This window comes from Bos indicus x Bos taurus, chromosome 24 (genome assembly GCF_003369695.1).
Source record: "Bos indicus x Bos taurus breed Angus x Brahman F1 hybrid chromosome 24, Bos_hybrid_MaternalHap_v2.0, whole genome shotgun sequence".
Classification (NCBI taxonomy): domain Eukaryota; kingdom Metazoa; phylum Chordata; class Mammalia; order Artiodactyla; family Bovidae; genus Bos; species Bos indicus x Bos taurus.
The window spans coordinates 30,903,296-30,923,170 of NC_040099.1; the positions used below are offsets into that span (position 1 = coordinate 30,903,296).

A 19,875-nucleotide genomic window follows, 5' to 3' on the forward strand; every position below is an offset into this window, starting at 1 on the left:
GAAAGCAATCACATTTGGTAAATATTTGGCTAATGCAATGAAATTTTTTATGTATTTCCATTTCTTTTTCTTTTTTTTTCAGTTTTATCTGAAAGTATAAATATATTTAGGGTTTTCACTCAGTGGCCATTAACGTTTCTTCCTGTCTCTTGTCGAATTGATGTAGGTCATAATGATTACGGTTATCAGCAACCGTCGTATCCTGAACAAGGCTACGATAGGCCTTATGAGGATTCCTCACAACATTACTACGAAGGAGGTATCTATATACCTTCACACACATACACATATATATATCCCCTTCTACAGGAACAAAAATTCTTGCATAAGACAACTTCTACCCACGCAAAGCTCTCGTAGAATACTAGTTGCTGGCTGTCTTGAAAGTTCCAGGGAGCCTAGAACAATCAGAATAATTTTCTTACAAATATTTAAAATGTATAACCATGACTTGCCATTTCTAACAACCATAAAAAGACTAAAACATTTTAAAATAATTTTTTTCCTCAGTGGAAATTTTCTATTTGAACATAAATCCATCAATCCAATTTTTTTTCTTGTTGTGTGTTCACATATGTATAATTTTACATATAAGTTTAGTGCCTCTAGGAAACAGCTTGCTGATCTTGTGTAGCTAGTGTGTGCTCTTGTAGCTGTCTTTAATTTTTGTCTTTTTTATTTTATTTAGCATAGTCATGATCTTATGACTGTGATGTTCCAGTAAATGTAATGCTCGTATGGCAGAGACGCTGAAAATGCTGCAGTTCAACCTTGCAAAATTGGCTTTAACTGCAGTTTGTTTGGCCGAAATCCTTCTGTTTGGTTTGAGTTTTTTCTTTGTTTTGTTAACTTTAAAAAATCAATATAGCATTTCATTTTGTTCTTGTGTTGTTGGCTATGCATCTTAGAGGAAAAAAGTTAATTAAGCAAACTCCTCAGTATTTTCTTTTTGTCCTCTTCTCCAATTATCATGTAGGAAATTCGCAGTATGGCCAACAGCAAGATGCCTACCAAGGACCACCTCCCCAGCAGGGCTACCCACCCCAGCAGCAGTACCCAGGGCAGCAAGGCTACCCAGGACAGCAGCAGGGCTACGGTAATCGCTTCCAGCAGCTTTAACTTTGTCCCCCCTGCAAAATGTGGAAGTGGATATTTAATGTTCATTTGAAAATTCACAGCTTTAGCTCAGTCTACTCATGGAGTGTCTCTTTAAAATGTTCTTCAAACTAGTAGTCTGTTTAAGAAAAAGCATAAACTGGAGATGGCTCATTGACCACAGGTAAGGTATAGAAAGTAATTTGAAATGAATTCATTAATTAATCAATTCCTAAACCTGTTTGACGTTCATGACCAGCCAGTAGCTTTGCATGTGCTTAGAAAACTGATGAGTTGGGTGATTACTAACAGTATCTACATAATCTGCTTGGCAAATTCGTTTCCAAAACTAATGACTGTTACCATGAAAAGTAACATGTTTTAGGGTTCAAAGAGGTCCATTTGGAATGCCTAGAGAAAATGTTTTTGTCATGCCCTATTAAAATAGCTGTGTACACTTCCATAGGGGTATGTTTATTGCAGGTATGTATCTTACAGAATTTGGAGGAAGTATAGCCATCTTTTCTTATTATATTCTCACTGTAGTATTTACTAGTTGGCTATCTATTAGATAGGGAGTGGGGAATGATACAGACCTGATATCTCAGTCTTAAATATCAGTCTTAATTATCTATGACTACTTGAGATATAGGAAAATATGGTTCCTATGATAGGAGATACAGCTGCTTAATTAGATATCATCTTTTGCTAACAGGGTCTCTTTTTTTACATCAGTATGTCTAAATGACTGTGGCTCAGATCATGAGCTAGCTCCCTATTGCAAAATTCAGGCTTAAATTGAAGAAAGTAGGGGAAACCACCAGGCCATTCAGGTATGACCTCAATCAAATCCCTTATGATTATACAGTGGAGGTGACAAATCAATTCAAGGGATTAGATCTGATAGAGTATCTGAAGAGCTATAGACAGAGGTTTATAATGTTGTACAAGAGGCAGTGACGAAAACCATCCCCAAGAAAAAGAAATGCAAGAAGGCAAAGTAGTTGTCTGAGGATGCTGTAAAGATAGCTGAGGAAGGAAGAGAAGTGAAAGGCAAGGCAGAAAGGGAAACATATACTCAACTGAATGCAGAGTTCCAGAGAGTAGCAAAGAGAGATTAGAAGCCCTTCTTAAATGAACAATGCAGAGAAATAAAGGAAAATAATTGAAGGGGAAAGACTAGGGTTCTTTTCAAGAAAATTGGAGCTAACAGGACATTTATGCAGGGATGCACATGATAAAGGACAGAAGTGCTAAGGACCTAACAGAAGCAGAAGAGACTAAGAAGAGGTAGCAAGAACACAGAAGAATTATACAAAAAAGGTCTTAATTACCCAGGTAGCTACAATCGTGTGGTCACTCACCTAGAGCCATCCTGGAGTGTGAAGTCAAGCGAGCCTTATAAAGCATTACTATGAACAAAGCTAGTGGAGGTGATGAAATTCCAGCTGAGCTATTTAAAATCTTAAAAGATGATGCTGTTAAAATGCTGCACTCAATATGTCAGCAACTTTGAAAAACTCAGCAGTAGCCACAGATTAGAAAAGGTCAATTTTCACTCCATTGCCAAAGAATGTCCAAACTATCACACAGTTGTGCTCATTTCACATTCTAGCAAGGATATGCGCAAAATTCTTCAAGCTAAGCTTCAGCTGTATGTGAACTGAGAACTTCCAGATGCACAAGATGGTTTTCAAAGAGGCAGAGGAACCAGAGATCAAATTGTCAACATTTGTTCGATCATGGAGAAAGCAAGAGAATTCCAGAAAATCGTCTACTTCTGCTTCATTGACTATGCTGAAGCCTTTTGTGGATCGTAACAAACTGTGGAAAATTTTTAAAAGAGATGAGAATGCCAGATCACCTTAGTTGTCTCCTGAGAAACCTGTATGTGGGTCAAGAAGCAACAGTTAGAACTGGACATAGAATGACCTGTTCAAAATTGGGAAAGGAGTATGTCAAGGCTGTATATTATCACTCTGCTTATTTAACTCATATGCAAAATGTAGGACTAGATGAATCAAGCTGGAATCAAGATTGCCAGGAGAAAGATCAACGACCTCAGATACGCTGATGATACCACTCTAATGGCAGAAAGTGAAGAAGAACTAAAAAGCTTCTTAATGAGGATGAAAGAGGAGAATGAAAAGTTGACTTGAAACTCAACATTTAAAAAAACCAAGATCATGGCATCAGGTCCCATCACTTCATGACAAATAGAAGGGGAAAAGTAGAAGCAGTGACGGATTTTATTTTCTTAGGCTCCAAAATCACTGCGAACAGTGACTGCAACCATGAAATTAAAATATACTTGCTCCTTAGAAGGAAAGCTATGACAAACCTAGACAGTGTATTAAAAAAGCAGAGATATCACTTTGCCGACAAAGGTCCGTATAGTTGAAAATAACGTTTTTCCAGTAGTTGTGTACAGATGTGAGAGTTGGACCGTAAAGAAGGCTGAGCACCGAAAAATTGATGCTTTCGAACTGTGGTGCTGGAGATGACTCTTTTTTTTTTTTTTTCATTTTCTTTTTTTAATTTTATTTTATTTTTAAACTTTACATAAATGTATTAGTTTTGCCAAACATCAAAATGAATCCATCACAGGTATACATGTGCTCCCCCTCCTGAACCCTCCTCCCTCCTCCCTCCCCATACCATCCCTCCAGGTCCTCCCAGTGCACCAGCCCCAAGCATCCAGTATCGTGCATTGAACCTGGACTGGCATCTCGTTTCATACATGATATTTTACATGTTTCAATGCCATTCTCCCAAATCTTCCCACCCTCTCCCTCTCCCACAGAGTCCATAAGACTGTTCCATACATCAGCGTCACTTTTGCTGTCTCGTACACAGGGTTATTGTTATCATCTTTCTAAATTCCATATATATGCGTTAGTATACTGTATTGGTGTTTTTCCTTCTGGCTTACTTCGCTCTGTATAATAGGCTCCAGTTTCATCCACCTCATTCAACTGATTCAAATGTATTCTTTTTAATGGCTGAGTAATACCCCATTGTGTATATGTACCACAGCTTTCTTATCCATTCATCTGCTGATGGACATCTAGGTTGCTTCCATGTCCTGGCTATTATAAACAGTGCTGCGATGAACATTGGGGTACACGTGTCTCTTTCCCTTCTGGTTTCCTCAGTGTGTATGCCCAGCAGTGGGATTGCTGGATCATAAGGCAGTTCTATTTCCAGTTTTTTAAGGAATCTCCACACTGTTCTCCATAGTGGCTGTACTAGTTTGCATTCCCACCAACAGTGTAAGAGGGTTCCCTTTCCTCCACACCCTCTCCAACATTTATTATTTTTAGACTTTTGGATCGCAGCCATTCTGACTGGTGTGAAATGGTACCTCATAGTGGTCTTGATTTGCATTTCTCTGATAATGAGTGATGTTGAGCATCTTTTCATGTGTTTGTTAGCCATCTGTATGTCTTCTTTGGAGAAGTGTCTATTTAGTTCTTTGGCCCATTTTTTGATTGGGTCATTTATTTTTCTGGAGTTGAGCTGGAGGAGTTGCTTGTATATTTTTGAGATTAGTTGTTTGTCAGTTGCTTCATTTGCTATTATTTTCTCCCATTCTGAAGGCTGTCTTTTCACCTTGCTGATAGTTTCCTTTGATGTGCAGAAGCTTTTAAGGTTAATTAGGTCCCGTTTGTTTGTTTTTGCTTTTATTTCCGATATTCTGGGAGGTGGGTCATAGAGGATCCTACTGTGATGTATGTCAGAGAGTGTTTTGCCTATGTTCTCCTCTAGGAGTTTTATAGTTTCTGGTCTTACGTTTAGATCTTTAATCCATTTTGAGTTTATTTTTGTGTATGGTGTTAGAAAGTGTTCTAGTTTCATTCTTTTACAAGTGGTTGACCAGTTTTCCCAGCACCACTTGTTAAAGAGATTGTCTTTAATCCATTGTATATTCTTGCCTCCTTTGTCAAAGATAAGGTGTCCATATGTGCGTGGATTTATCTCTGGGCTTTCTGTTTTGTTCCATTGATCTATATTTCTGTCTTTGTGCCAGTACCATACTGTCTTGATAACTGTGGCTTTGTAGTAGAGCCTGAAGTCAGGTAGGTTGATTCCTCCAGTTCCATTCTTTTTTCTCAAGATCGCTTTGGCTATTCGAGGTTTTTTGTATTTCCATACAAATTGTGAAATTATTTGTTCTAGCTCTGTGAAGAATACTGTTGGTAGCTTGATAGGGATTGCATTGAATCTATAGATTGCTTTGGGTAGTATACTCATAACAATTATATGCCAATAAAATGGACAACGTGGAAGAAATGGACAAATTCTTAGAAAAATACAACTTTCCAAAACTCGACCAGGAAGAAATAGAAAATCTTAACAGACCCATCACAAGCATGGAAATTGAAACTGTAATCAAAAATCTTCCAGCAAACAAAAGCCCAGGTCCAGATGGCTTCACAGCTGAATTCTACCAAAAATTTAGAGAAGAGCTAACACCTATCCTGCTCAAACTCTTCCAGAAAATTGCAGAGGAAGGTAAACTTCCAAACTCATTCTATGAGGCCACCATCACCCTAATACCAAAACCTGACAAAGATCCCACAAAAAAAGAAAACTACAGGCCAATATCACTGATGAACATAGATGCAAAAATCCTTAACAAAATTCTAGCAACCAGAATCCAACACCACATTAAAAAGATCATACGCCATGACCAAGTGGGCTTTATCCCAGGGATGCAAGGATTCTTCAATATCCACAAATCAATAAATGTAATACACCACATTAACAAATTGAAAAATAAAAACCATATGATTATCTCAATAGATTCAGAGAAAGCCTTTGACAAAATTCAACACCCATTTATGATAAAAACTCTCCAGAAAGCAGGAATAGAAGGAACATACCTCAACATCATAAAAGCTATATATGACAAACCCACAGCAAACATTATCCTCAATGGTGAAAAATTGAAAGCATTTCCTCTAAAGTCAGGAACAAGACAAGGGTGTCCACTTTCACCATTACTATTCAACATAGTTTTGGAAGTTTTGGCCACAGCAGTCAGAGCAGAAAAAGAAATAAAAGGAATCCAAATTGGAAAAGAAGAAGTAAAACTCTCACTATTTGCAGATGACATGATCCTCTACATAGAACACCCTAAAGACTCCACCAGAAAATTACTAGAACTAATCAATGACTATAGTAAAGTTGCAGGATATAAAATCAACACACAGAAATCCCTTGCATTCCTATACACTAATAATGAGAAAACAGAAAGAGAAATTAAGGAAACAATTCCATTCACCATTGCAACGGAAAGAATAAAATACTTAGGAATATATGTACCTAAAGAAACTAAAGACCTATATATAGAAAACTATAAAACACTGGTGAAAGAAATCAAAGAGGACACTAATAGATGGAGAAATATACCATGTTCATGGATTGGAAGAATCAGTATAGTGGAGATGACTCTTGAAAGTCCCTTGGACTGCAAGATCAAACCAGTCAATCCTAAAAAATCAACCCTGAATATTCATTGGAAGGACTGATGCTGAAGCTCCAATACTTTGGCCACCTGATGCTAAGAGCTGACTCATGAGACAAGACTCTGATGCTGGGAAAGATTGAAGGCAAAAAGAGAAGGGGGCAACAGAAGATTAGATTGTTAGATACCATCACTGACTCAATGGACATGAATTTGAGCAAACCCTGGGAGATAGTAGAGGACAGAGGAACCTGGCATGCTGCAGTTTATGGGGCCACAAAGAATCAGACCTAACTTAGTGACTGAACAACAACAACGTCTTACTATTTTTATTCATTGATTTAAACTCTGCTGTTATGGGCACCTCTTTCCACCTGTGATAGCAAATCTGAAAACCAGAACCAGGCTAAAATTCTCTTGAACCTTCACAAATAAGCACTGAAATTTCAGTCAAGTATTGGAAGTTAGGTATTGATCAGTTCTGGTTTCCTAATTCCAAATATGACTTTAGAAATATTCCATGTATTTCTTGTCTTTTTGAAGGGATATTCTTACTACTCTCAAATGGCATTTCCATTTCATGACCATTGGACATTTGTACATTGAATAAATAGAGTATTCTGGTTTTATTGTGTTCAATGCCCACAAATGTTACATAAATCAGTCAGGTAAGTTTATTGAGTTAAGAGAAGTATTTTCAGTGGAAAGAGAGAGTAAAAGAAATCTAGTAATTTGGGTTTAAATGGTTAAATGCTTTTCTGTCTGACACTGGGTACCCTCATGGAAATGTTCCCACTTTGCTTATCTGTAGGTTTTAGTTGTCAAACTTCATTCTAATAGAAAATTTAGTTTTAATAATCGGGTGCATGATAAATAGTCAAAAGAGTGGAATGTTTTTAAGACTGATGGAATTTATTTAAGCTTGAAAATTTATTCTCTTTGACATTCCTCTATAATCAGTGTTTTCTATGACAGGTTTTGAATGGCTGTGATTGAAACATTTAAGCAGGAAAGCATTTCAGCGTATGCTTTATAAAGCATTCCTAACAACAGACAGTAGTAGGATTTACGAAATAGACATATTTGTTTGGCAAGCCAAATTAGTCCCTTGTCTCTCTCTGGACGTTGAAATCATTCACTTATATGTGTTAAGTATTAAAGGTGATGGGTACACAGAGGGTAACTTCTGAATCGTGTTTTTTCACATGCAGTCTGTGGCTTTTCAAGTCTTCTTTAGTTTCTGTTTGTCGGTGCTTGTCGGTGTAGAGCATAAAGCTTTCTTTTGGTGGTTGTGAATGTAAATCTGAAATTTACGTGTAAAATCGTTCTTTGTGATTCTTCTAGTGATTGCAAGTGTAAATATTGAGTGATACAGCTGTGACTATCACTGATTTCCAAACTTTAATTAGAAATTTCTTCAGTATTTTAATCTGAATCTGCTTCTTGCTTTTTTCTTTCACCCCCTTGCTTATACTGGTTAACTTTCAAATGGAAATACAGATGAGTTTCCTTAACATCACATGCTTTACAACTCCCGAGTCTCTTACTCATTTTGACATATGAAATTTTAATGGCTAACACATAGCTTAATAGTTATACTGAATCAAAGCATCTTGGTACATGGTAGTATCTTTACAGTATTTTTTTATAATTTATTTTTAATTGAAGGATAATTGCTCTATAATATTGTATTGGTTTCTGCCAAATGTCAGCATGAATCAGCCGTAAGTATACCTATGTCCCCTTCCTCTTGAACCTAACAGTATTTTTACTTATAAATTTTGGAATTTATTTAAGCATTTGAGAAGAATCAAGATAGCAAACTATTCTTTTGAGTTTAAAAATGAGAACATAGTAACATCTAATTCTAAACCCTTTCTAGAATTCTAGGAACTTGCTATATTTTCTTCTGGAGTTTTATTTGTGTTAATTATTTTGCAGGTCCTTCACAGGGTGGCCCAGGTCCTCAGTATCCTAACTACCCACAGGGACAAGGTCAGCAGTACGGGGGTTACAGACCGGCACAGCCTGGACCCCCACAGCCACCACAGCAGAGGCCTTATGGGTACGACCAGGTAAGTTCCTTGGCCAGCTGTGTGGCTGCCCCACTGTGTGCTCACTCTTGATTACCTTAAGTATTTTTCAGTTGGTGACTCATTTTTCCCTCCTTTTGTTTATAACATGAGTTAACCAAAAAAAAAATTTTCTCTTGAGTCTTTTTCATAGAATGCTAGCACAGTCAATGGCACCCCACTCCAGTACTCTTGCCTGGAAAATCCCATGGACCGAGGAGCCTGGTAGGCTGCAGTTCATGAGTTCGCTAAGAGTCAAACACGACTGAGTGACTTCACTTTCACTTTTCACTTTCATGCATTGGAGAAGGAAATGGCAACCCACTCTAGTGTTCTTGCCTGGAGAATCCCAGGGATGGGGGAGCCTGGTGGGCTGCCGTCTATGGGGTCGCACAGAGTTGGACACGACTGAAACGACTTAGCAACAGCAGCAGCAGCACAGTTAATCATGGTTACTGTAGCATATAAAACGTGGCATTCTCCAGGCACCAGCATTCATTCATTTTCATTCATTTGTAGTCTCTCTCTAGTCTTTACCCTGCAGGCATGCTTCCCTTAGCCCTTCCAAACATTATTCTGTATTCTAAACCCCTTGATTTCTCTTATTTCCCTCCTGTTTATTGTTCAAGACTACTCAAGACTTGACCTGTTGAAATGTGGAGTCCATCTGAGTCAGTGCTCTCCCTGGCTCCCAGCTTCATGTCAGCATATTCACTCCACTTCCTTAGCAGCCACGATGTCCTTTCTCTTTCAGTTCATACTCATAACCTTTCTCTGCTGCCTCCTATACCCATATCCATTATGTCAGATATTAATAATCTTTCTATCTCCCCTGTTATCTTTCTTTCTACTTCCTTCAGATAAGTATAAGTGTTTCTCATCCTATGATGTCTGTATTCTCTTAAACCTTCTTTTCATCAGTAAATTGCTCAGGCTTCATAATCCTGTGCCACGGTCATTGTTTTATGAATCTTCTCATACATGCTCTAAATTATTAAGATGATTTATTACATTGGCAGGGTTTTTTTTTTTTTTTTCTTTTATTGATTTCAGGTTTGTTTAATGTCTTTACAGTGAGGAGAATCTGATCTGTTCACCACTTAAGCTGCCTAAAATACATTACTTTTTAATGTTAGAGTTACAGGACCAGTAGAGACAATCTGGTTTGAGGAACAAGTCATATACAATGCTGGTTAGATGCTGAGGCATGAGCAGCTCTTTCGTCAACACTCTCTCAAGTGGACAACCCTCTTGTACTGACAGTTCTTAGTTAGGTGGGAAAAATAAAAGGATGTGGACAGATAAGTAATATTAAAAAGAATGTACTAAGATTAAGTCACAGGATTAGGGGAAGTTTTATTTAATTGTAAAATAAGTGTTGACTAGTGAGTATTTAAGGACAAGATCCCTGAGCAGATATAGTTTAGGCTCATTCTAATCCACAGGATTGCTGTTGAAAAGTGGTCTTTTACTCCATAATTCAACAAATTTTTATTAATTTCCTGTGTGTGCTGGACACTATTGTGTCCTGGATGAGTGAAACAGACCTGGTCCTTACGGCCCATGGAGCAACTCTCTCGATCTTCCTTGACCTCGCTTTAGCATCTGACTCAGGTTCCTATCTTCATTCTTAACTGGTCTTTTTTAGCTTCTACATGACTACTGTTTTGTTCCTCTTAATTTCCAGTGATTCCTTTTCTACTTTCTACTTGTTTCTCATCTTTCTTTTACCCCATCAGTTTCTTTTATCAGTCCTTGGCTTGGTGTTTTTCTCAGTCTCTATTCCTCCTGTCTTACATTTTCAGTATCCTTAGCCCACCCTTCTCAACCCAACTCCAGCTCCATTTTTTCAACTGTGTACAGAACATCTCTCTGGGTGTCTTGCCATTTTCTTCAACTTCATCATTTTCTTCCTGACTCATCATGTTTCTGAATCTCCTAAACTTGTATCATTCATTAAGCAAATGGTTCTTGAGGAACATTTGTGTGCCAAGATGGGAATATGTTAGGAAAATTAGATCGATATGGACTCTGCATTTGTGAACTTAAGTCTAGGTGGGATACAGACAAGTAATAGATGATATGATGTAGTGTGAGAAGGTACTTGTATGAGGGAAGGCAAGATTTTTGTGAAAGGAAGCTCTTAACTCAGATATATGTTTCTTGAGAAGTATAAGTGCAGGAGCCCAGGGCTGAGAAGATATTAGCCAGCTTGTTGTAGAGAACAGATGGGTATTCTCGTCAGAAAGAAGTGCACTCATGAATGACTAGTGTTAAGTTATGTGGCTCAGTAAAGCAGAAGTGTGGGGAGGAAGAGGCAAAAGGGTGGAGAGATAAATTAGGGCCAGGTTAGGAGGACTCTTGTAAGGCGTACAGGAGAGCTTGGTTTTTATCTTGGTAATGGTGTGGGTCAACCACAATGTGAGTATTGCATTCTCACCAGCAGTGAATGGGAGTTCTTGTCACTCTGCACCCTCATCAGCATTTGATGTTATCAGTGTTCAGAATTTTGGCAGTTCTAATAGGTGTGTGGCATATCTCATTGTTGTTTTATTTTGCATTTCTCCAATGACATATTACATAGACATCCTTTCATGTGCTCATTTGCTATCCTTATATCTTCTTTGGTGAGGTGTCTTTTCAGGTCTTTGGCCCATTTTTTAGTAGAGTTGTTCATTTTCTTATTGTTGAGTTGTAAGAATTCTTTGTATGGTTTAGATAACAGTCGTTATCAGATGTGTCTTTTAACTGCTTTGTCTTCTTGACTTTTCTTATTTTTTTGACATTGTCTTTCTCAGGGTAGAAAGTTTTAATTTTAATGAGTCCAGTTTATCAGTTATTTCTTTCATGGATCACACCTTTGATGTTGTATCTGTAAAGTCACCGCAGAACTCAAGGTCACCTGTGTTTTCTCTTATGTTGTCTTCTAGGAGCTTTATTAGTTTTGTATTTTACATTGAGGTCAAGTTCTTACTTAAGTTAATTCTCTGAATTGAGAAAATCTTACTTGTTAAGCTTTGTATCTGGATTCACTTTTTTGTATGCAGATGTCCAGTTAACTAGCACCATTTGTTGAATGGGACCACCCTTGCACTATTGTATTACCTTTGCTCCTTTGCCAAAGATCAGTTGCCTGTATCCAAGTGGATCTGTTTCTGGGCTCTCTATTCACTTCCATCTATCTATTTTTCTGTTCTTTTACCAATATCACATTGTCTTAATTGCTGTAGCTTGATAGTAAGTCTTGAAGTTGAACATTGTCAGTCTTTGTTGTCTCCTCCAGTATTCTATGGTTATTCTGGGTCTTCTGCCGTTCCATATATATTTTATAATTACATTGTCAGTATCCAAAAGTAACTTGCTAAGATTTTGGTTGGAATTGGGTTGAATCTTTAGATCAAGTTAAGAAGAACTCCTATATCTCAACAATACTGGGTTTGCTATCCATGAACATGGAACATCTCTACATTTATTAAGTTCTTTGATTTCTTTTATTACTTTTTAAGTTTTCCTGATGCAATTCTATGTATATTTTATTAGATTTATACCTAAGAGTTTAACTTGTGGGGGAGAATTCTTATGTAGATGGTATTGTTTTTAATTTCAAATTCCTGTTGCTCATTGTGATAGCTTAGGGTGAATGGTGTGAGATTCATGATCTCCGAAGAACATTTAGCTTTAGGACCAGAGACCAGGCTTGATGACTCAAGAGCTTTTGTGTAGCAGAGTTTTATTAAAGTATAAAAAGGGACAGAGAAAGCTTCTGACACAGACATCAGAAGGGGGGCAGAGAGTGCCCCCTCACTAGTGTTAGCAAGGGAGTTATATACTTTTTAAATTGGTTATTACAGTAAATCAAAAGAATGTCTCAAGTTGTAAAAATTTTACCAGACCCACTCCCACAGTTTACATTTTAAGATAATAGGATTAGAAGTTAACAACAGAAAGATTTTACCAGGCCCACTCCCATAATATACATTCTAAGATACCAGGATTAGTCAGAAGATTTTCAGGAAGGAGAAACTGTCCTCAAGCAGGATAAGTTGTTATATAATCCTTAGTACAGAGTTTAAACCAAGCTGTTTGTTGTGTAATCATCAGTTCCAGGCTTAAAGAAAAAAATGTTTTATGACTCAGACTAAGGAACATAGAGGGAAAAAAAAGACGTTTGTCCTTTCCTTCTTGAGAATTCCAGACCCCTCTCTCCTCCTCGGGGACCCTGGACTTCTTATCAACCTGCCTAGCAGTTGACTCTCTCAGCTGCTAGTGTGTAGGGGAATTTTCTGTCTTAACCTTGTATCCTGCAACCTTGCTTATTAGTTTCAGGAGGTTTTTTTTATTGTTGCTTCTTTGGGATTTTCTCCCGAGTCAGTCATGTCATCTGCAAACAGACAGTTTTATTTCTTCTTTTCCAATTTGTGTATCTTTATTTCTTTTTCTAATTGCATAAGCTAGGAATTTCAGTACCGTGTTGAGGAAGAGTGGTGTGAGGGGACATCTCTGCTTGGTTCCTGATCTTAGCAGCAAAGTTTCATTAAATACTATGTTAGATGCTTTTATTTCTAGCATAGCACTTATCTCCATGTGACACATGTAGTTATTGTTGATTATCATACTCTCTTCCCTAGACCGTCAGTTCTTTAAAGACTTCACCATGTCTGTTTTTATCCCTGTTGAGTCTCCACCGCCTGTGGGACACGTTGCTGTTGTTAGTGTTGTTCAGTTGCTCAGGTGTGTCCAACTCTTTGTGACCACATGCACTGCAGCACACCAGGCTTCCCCGTCCTTCACTGTCTCCTGGAGCTTGCTCAGACTCATGTCCACTGAGTTTGTGATGCCATCCAGACATCTTGTCCTCTTGTTGTCCCCTTCTCCTCCTGCCTTCAATCTTGCCCAGCATCAGGGTCTTTTTCAGTGAGTCAGCTCTTCTTATCAGGTGGCCAGAGTATTAGAGCTTCAGCTTCAGCATCAGTCCCTCCAATGAATATTCAGGATTGATTTCCTTTAGGATTGACTGGTTTGATCTCTTTGCAGTCCAAGGGACTCTCAAGAGTCTTCTCCAGTACCAGAATTCAGAAGCATTAGTTCTTTGGTGCTCAGCTTTCTTTATGGTCCAACTCTCACATCCCTACATGACTACTGGAAAAGCCATAGTTTTGACTGTATGGACCTTTGTTGGCAAAGTAGTGTCTCTGCTTTTTAATATGCTGTCTAGGTTTGTCATAGTTTTTCTTCCAGGAGGGAACACATTGAGTAGTCAGTAAATGTGGTAAGTGAACATATAAGGCCATTACTTCCTAAATCTGAATTGTGATCATAAGAATAAAGAAACCTCTAAAAAGTATTCTGACAGTAATTTTAAGACCTTTTTAGGATTAGGTGAATGAAAAAGAGAAATTTAAAGATAGTTTATATTACTCAGTTATTGTTCAATCTAGGGACTCTCACACCATACACTCTCTAGAAAATCTCATTTACTCACAGGGTTTCAGTTTATCGTGCTGTTGACTGTCAAGTCTCTATTTCTAGTCTGACTTTCTCTTTTGAACATCAGGCGCCTAGTAGTCATCTGCAGTTAGAAATAGCATATCAGTTTCATATAACCAAAGCATTCATAATCTCTGTGCCACACATTCCTCCTTTCAGTGTTGTCTGTCAGAGACAGGTACTGTTGCCAAGTTAGAAAGCCATGTGCCACATGTGGTACTTATGTCTTTCTCCATCTCCCTCTCTCCATCTAGTAAATGACAGAATCTTGTTAGCCTGGTCTCCTCTAACATTCTTGTATCCATCCACTTCTAAAAGTGCCGTATCTTTGTTTAGACCATTAATATGTCCTAACTTCATCACCGGATGAAGGATTCTCCCATGCTATCTTCTTGCATCCTTTCCCATTCATTCTTTACTCTAGTCAGAGGAATTTTGTAATTTAAAAAAGGAAAAGAAAAATTGAAGAGGCAAAGAGAGAGATGCTATGCCGAGGCTTAGAGTAGAAGTGATTGACCCAAGATGACAGAGGTGAGAAGTGGTCGAGCTGGGTGGTAAGTCCTGAGTAGTCAACTAGAGACCCAGTGATTGGACCCTTCCTTGTACCAGGCTGCCTCCAGCCACACCAGCTGTGTGCAGAACATCTTCATGCTCTTCTTCTTGAATAACTTTTTGAAGCAGGAATTATAATTATCCTCACTTGTCAGATGAGAAAATCAAGAAAGGGAAGGTAGGTAACTGGCCTCAAGACCAAGAAACTGTTAAGCAGGAGAGTTAAAACTAGAAATAGATTTCCGGCTGCAAAACCCTTATTTTTACCCTAGAATTTGCTAATGGTTGTAAATATACAGTATTTGTGGGGGCTTGCTTGTGGTTTGATTTTATCCTAGCAAAGTGATTAAGTCTAGATCAAGTTACTTAAATTTTCAGGGCTTCAGTTTCTTCATCTATAAAATGGAGATATGTATACTGCATAGGTAACAGATGAACACAAAGCACTTATTATGGTGTTTGACATATGGTAATTAAGATCTTATTGAGATATATTAACAGTTAGCTATTATTGATATTAGTCAGACTTCTTACATCTATTACTTCAAGCTGTGTGTTACCAAATAATCAATAGCTTCTACTCCTTATTATGGTACATTCTTTTTTATTCTCCAGTTCCCTAAGCATTTTTTAACCATTTTTTCTCCACTTTTGCTTTAGCTATGTCTGCTATTTGAATTGCCCCTTTTTTCTTTTCTCTGCTATTCAGATTTTACTATTAAGGCACACAGTCTCTGTGAAATATTTTTAAAATAATTTTAGTTGTGTTAACCTTTTCCTTTCTGAATGCTTATAGAACTTGTTCTGTAACTACACTTTATTTGTAAATCTGATTTTCCCCATTTTTAAAATTTCTTACAGTGCTGAGCATATAATATTTGCTCAGTAAACGTTTGTAATTGCTTGAATATCATATTTGCCATACATTATTGAAGAAGTCTTATGTGTCAGGCACTCATCAATACTTGGGGACTAAGAATGGATAAGACCTAGTCCCTATCATTAATTCATACTATAGTAGATAGATTATAACTTCTGTTTATACAGCACATCAGTTTTTACCTCTCTTCTGCATTCACGTCATTCATAACGTGCCACTTGCTTTCATCATTACTATCTCATTATACACATTCACTAGGAGAGCATTTCCTTCCAGCATTAAGACTTGCTTATTTCTAATTTTTTTGTAATTTTTGAAAGTGCTTTTTCATGTCCTCTCTTATTTGAGTGTCCTGGCAAACAAATGAGGTAGAACTTGTGTAACCTTAAACAGAAAAATGAGATCCAGAGATGAATATGTTATGGTCCCCACCTTATAGGTGAAGAATCTGCATCTCAAAAAATTAACAATAGACTTGGGACTTAAACTTAATATTTAGATAATTTTATAGTTGAATAGCAAGTTCCTGTACACTAAGCATTTCTTATTTTAAACTTTGTACTATAGGAGTTTTTGTGCTTCTCTGGTGGCTCAGACAGTAAAGAATCCACCTGCAGTGCGGAAGACCTGGGTTTGATCTCTGGGTTGGGAAGATGCCCTGGAGGAGGGCACGCCAACCCACTCCAATATTCTTGCCTGGAGAATCACCATGGACACATGGGGTTGCAAAGAGTTGAACACAACTGAATGATTAAGCAGAGCATATAGGAATTTTTAAACAAAAACAGCAGGGAAGAACCTCATGAATCCCTGTATACCCACAAACCAACTGCAACAAATATCAACATTTTACCAATGTTGTTTTATATATGTCCCATCCTATTTTATAAAGCAAATCCTACCTATAAATATTTCTTTTTATAATGTTGTTTTTTTTAATGGCCTGTTTATTTTTTGGCTGTGTGAGGCTTCATTGCTGTGTGGGGTTTTCTCTAGTTGTGGCAAGTGGGGCTGCTCTTTGTGGTGTGTGGGCTTCTCTTGTTGCAGAGCATGGGCTCAGTAGTTGTGGCACATGGGCTTACTAGCTCCCTGGCATGTGGGATCTTCCCAGAGCAGGGATCAAACTCGTGTCCCTGCGTTGGCAGTTGGATTCTTAACCACTGGACCACCCTGGAAGCCCTACACATATTTTAAGATGAGCTCTGACTTTAAATTGTTCTGAATATAATTATGTAAAATACCTCAATATTTTTAAAACCTTAATTCTATTTATAGTGCATTATCTGCTCAGATATAGTGCTATTCAGCAGATTTTCAAGTATATCTGCTTCTATGGAAGTGTAAATTTTTAGGGTACTACTTAACGGTATAGGAGGATTTCAACTCTAGAATACTTTCTTGATGTAAAATAATTAATAGGACTTAGAGGGGGATGTTTAGCCAGAGGAAACAGCTGATTATGAGCTCCCAGTGAATACTGTTTTTGGAAAATAAGTGCTTTTATGAGCATCTTTTTAAAACACATTTAAGACATTTTATTAAAGTAAATTTTTTCTGGTCTCTCTTTTCTTCTACCTTTCTTTTTTGGAGAAAAAGATTTTCCTTCTCTTTTCTAAAAACCTGCTTTAACAGTTGTATACTGGACATTGTTTACCTCCCTTGTAGAATGTTACTGTTTCATTCATTACCTGTTTTATATCTATACTTGATTTTCTTTCCCTTGCTGTCAGCCTATAGGCCCTTCAAACCTACCTTATTAAAAGCAACAAAAGATAAACAGTCTTTCTTTGATTTTATGTACCAGCTGCCTACCTGAATATGTCTGCTGATACCTCACTGGCCTCAGGGAAAGGCCCAAATTCTATAGACAGGCTATAAGGTTCTATGCCCCTTATCTCCCAGATATCTCTTCATCCTTGGTACTTATCCTAACTTGGTGTTAATACATAAGTTATTATAATAATCCAAACAGTTACAGACTTTGTATATTAGCATATAATTTATACACTGATATACACCATGGCAGAGTTTAGAGCCAGAACTTCTCACTCATTCCTGATCACTTCAGTTCATCAAAATTCACCAGAAACTTAAATTCTCATTATGTGCTGTTCTAGGCTCAAAGACTTGGAAATCCATTTGCAGTTGAATGTGATATCAGAAAAAAATTACAGAGATACTGTATACCTAAATACAGAACAATTTCTGTATGTTTTGAAAGTAGCTGGTTTTGCCATATGACACTATAAAGACTGACTTGTGATTTTCTGTGCAAACTATTATGGTCAAATGATCATCTTATTACATTTTAAAATTTATCTTTCAGGGGCAGTATGGAAACTACCAGCAATGAAGATACTTCCATTCCAGTAGCCAGAATCTGCTAGCAGCCATATTGTCGCCTCAGCACTGTGGACTCCTTCCTGTGAAGAGACCCTTCCATTCCATCTAGTTTTTGGAAAAACCTTGTGGATAAGCGGCTGTTTCATCCGTAAGCAGCCTGTGTGGCTTAGTTATAAAAAGGCTTTAGTAGCTCAAAAATACTCTTGATTTCACATGTCTACTCTAGATGGCAACATTGGACAGAAAATACAATGACATACCCAATTTGCAATGATTTCGGAACTGCGTTTCAAACGGACTGTTACAGACTGAAAGGTGTGAACAGCTTTGTATGTTTATGAAGGTTAAGGGAATTTAATACTTTTCCATAGATTCTTTTGTAAGGGGAAGAGGGAAATGTACACTTTTTACAGCAGCAATATTTTGTATATTATGTTTATTTCATGTGGTGAATATGCAAGGCGGTACACTACGCGCTGGACAGAATCAGATCCTCTGTTGCTGGGGATGGGAGCACGTTGGATGCTTGATTGTGCTAGTCTGAACGTGGGGTTCTGTGAAGCTGAAGGCGAGGGGGAGACAAAGCTCCCACGTGTCCACCACTGGGTTCTTCAGAGGACGTTCAGACCCCTTTCCTCTCTTAGCTAATCAGGGGCACTGTGGTACAGTTTTGAGTAAAAAGGCGTTTTTTAAAAAAGCTTTCCAGTTTTGTGGACAAAAACCTTTTTTATAAAAGATCATTTATAATTCTGTTTTAAAATGTGAGGCAATAAGAATTACTTCATGTGGGATCTGAAGAATCTTGGTTAACAGTTTCATGTAAGTCTTCTCCTAAAACAGCAATAACTGAACCTGAAAGTTTTGATTTTACCTGGTTTGACTAATCACTAGTAAGTAATATCAGAACATTTTATAAGTGATATCAAAGAAGAGTCAACAATGATGCATTTTATTTTTTAACATGAGAAGGATAATTGGTTTCTATAATAAGAATAGTTCAGGAGACTTTATAAACCTTCCTTTCAACTTTTCTTGACTGGAAATAATGCCATTTATAAAGGAATACTTTTACGTTTTCCCCTTTTTTATGTTGGTTAATAGAACACAGAGATGTTTAGGAAAATGCTTGCTGATGAGGTTTATTCTGATCTATATTAAAAGCATAGAGGTTGCATTTCAGATCACTCTGTTTTATTAGCATGGTCTATTTAATCATACTTGAGACTGTCCTGTGCCTGATTGTTTGAGCTGAGTTCAGGGATTTTGCATTGGGCAGGAAATCATGCATTGAGAAGTTTATAACCACAATTATTTAAGCATAATCTGAAAACATCTAGCCCAAAGGTAAGTTGCTATTTTCATCACAGTTGCCTGTGCCCAGGGAATAAGGTATATTCTTTATAATTGGATTGTTTTTTCCCACTTACAACTGGAAACAAAACAGAAGGGGTGCCATAAATTTGAAAAAGCAAAATGTACTGTTCTCAACATACTGTAACCAAAAGGAAAAATTTTAATGTGTCTCTGTGTGTATGAAAGAGAGTGTGCGCGTGTTTTAAGGTCTGAATAAGGCTTTTTTCAACATGGTCAGTAGAAAATGGACATCAAGTTTGAACAGATAAAGCATGGACAGCCTTATTGTGACTGAAATGCTTTTAGGTTCTGTGCCAATTTTCCACCACTGTGTACTTTGTTGCTATTTAAAACTGTATCAACTCTAACAGAAGAATAAATTATTTGTGATTTTAATTTTCTCATTTGTTTTTTTAAATTAGATCTCTTTGACTCTCTTGTTCTGTCTGGAGACTGTGCTGTGGGTTTTTTATATAAGTTAGTCTAGTATAAGCAGACTATATTTGTATTCTAGGACTATCGAAATTCTCTTGTCATGCCCAAGTTAATTAGAATTAACTGTTCAGTAATCAGCATGTTGTGTGGGCTGTTTGTTATGGAATTCTTTCTCTGAAAATGAAGTC

The 19,875-nt window shown here is 37.4% G+C and overlaps 1 protein-coding gene across 4 annotated transcripts in view; it reads left to right on the forward strand.

Annotated features, from left to right (window-relative positions):
• SS18 (SS18, nBAF chromatin remodeling complex subunit) overlaps positions 1–19,648 on the forward strand; it is a 76,557-nt gene extending 56,909 nt beyond the window's left edge. For 2 of the 4 annotated variants that reach the window (XM_027525525.1, XM_027525526.1), the window contains exons 8-11: positions 167–259; positions 977–1,096; positions 8,507–8,640; positions 17,883–19,648. In XM_027525525.1, the coding sequence (XP_027381326.1) occupies positions 167–259; positions 977–1,096; positions 8,507–8,640; positions 17,883–17,909 (374 nt within the window). In that variant the 3' untranslated portion in view covers positions 17,910–19,648. The remainder of the gene's footprint in view (positions 1–166; positions 260–976; positions 1,097–8,506; positions 8,641–17,882) is intronic. The other 2 variants (XM_027525527.1, XM_027525529.1) reach the window with 2 other exon arrangements.
• The last annotated feature ends 227 nt before the right edge of the window (positions 19,649–19,875 follow it).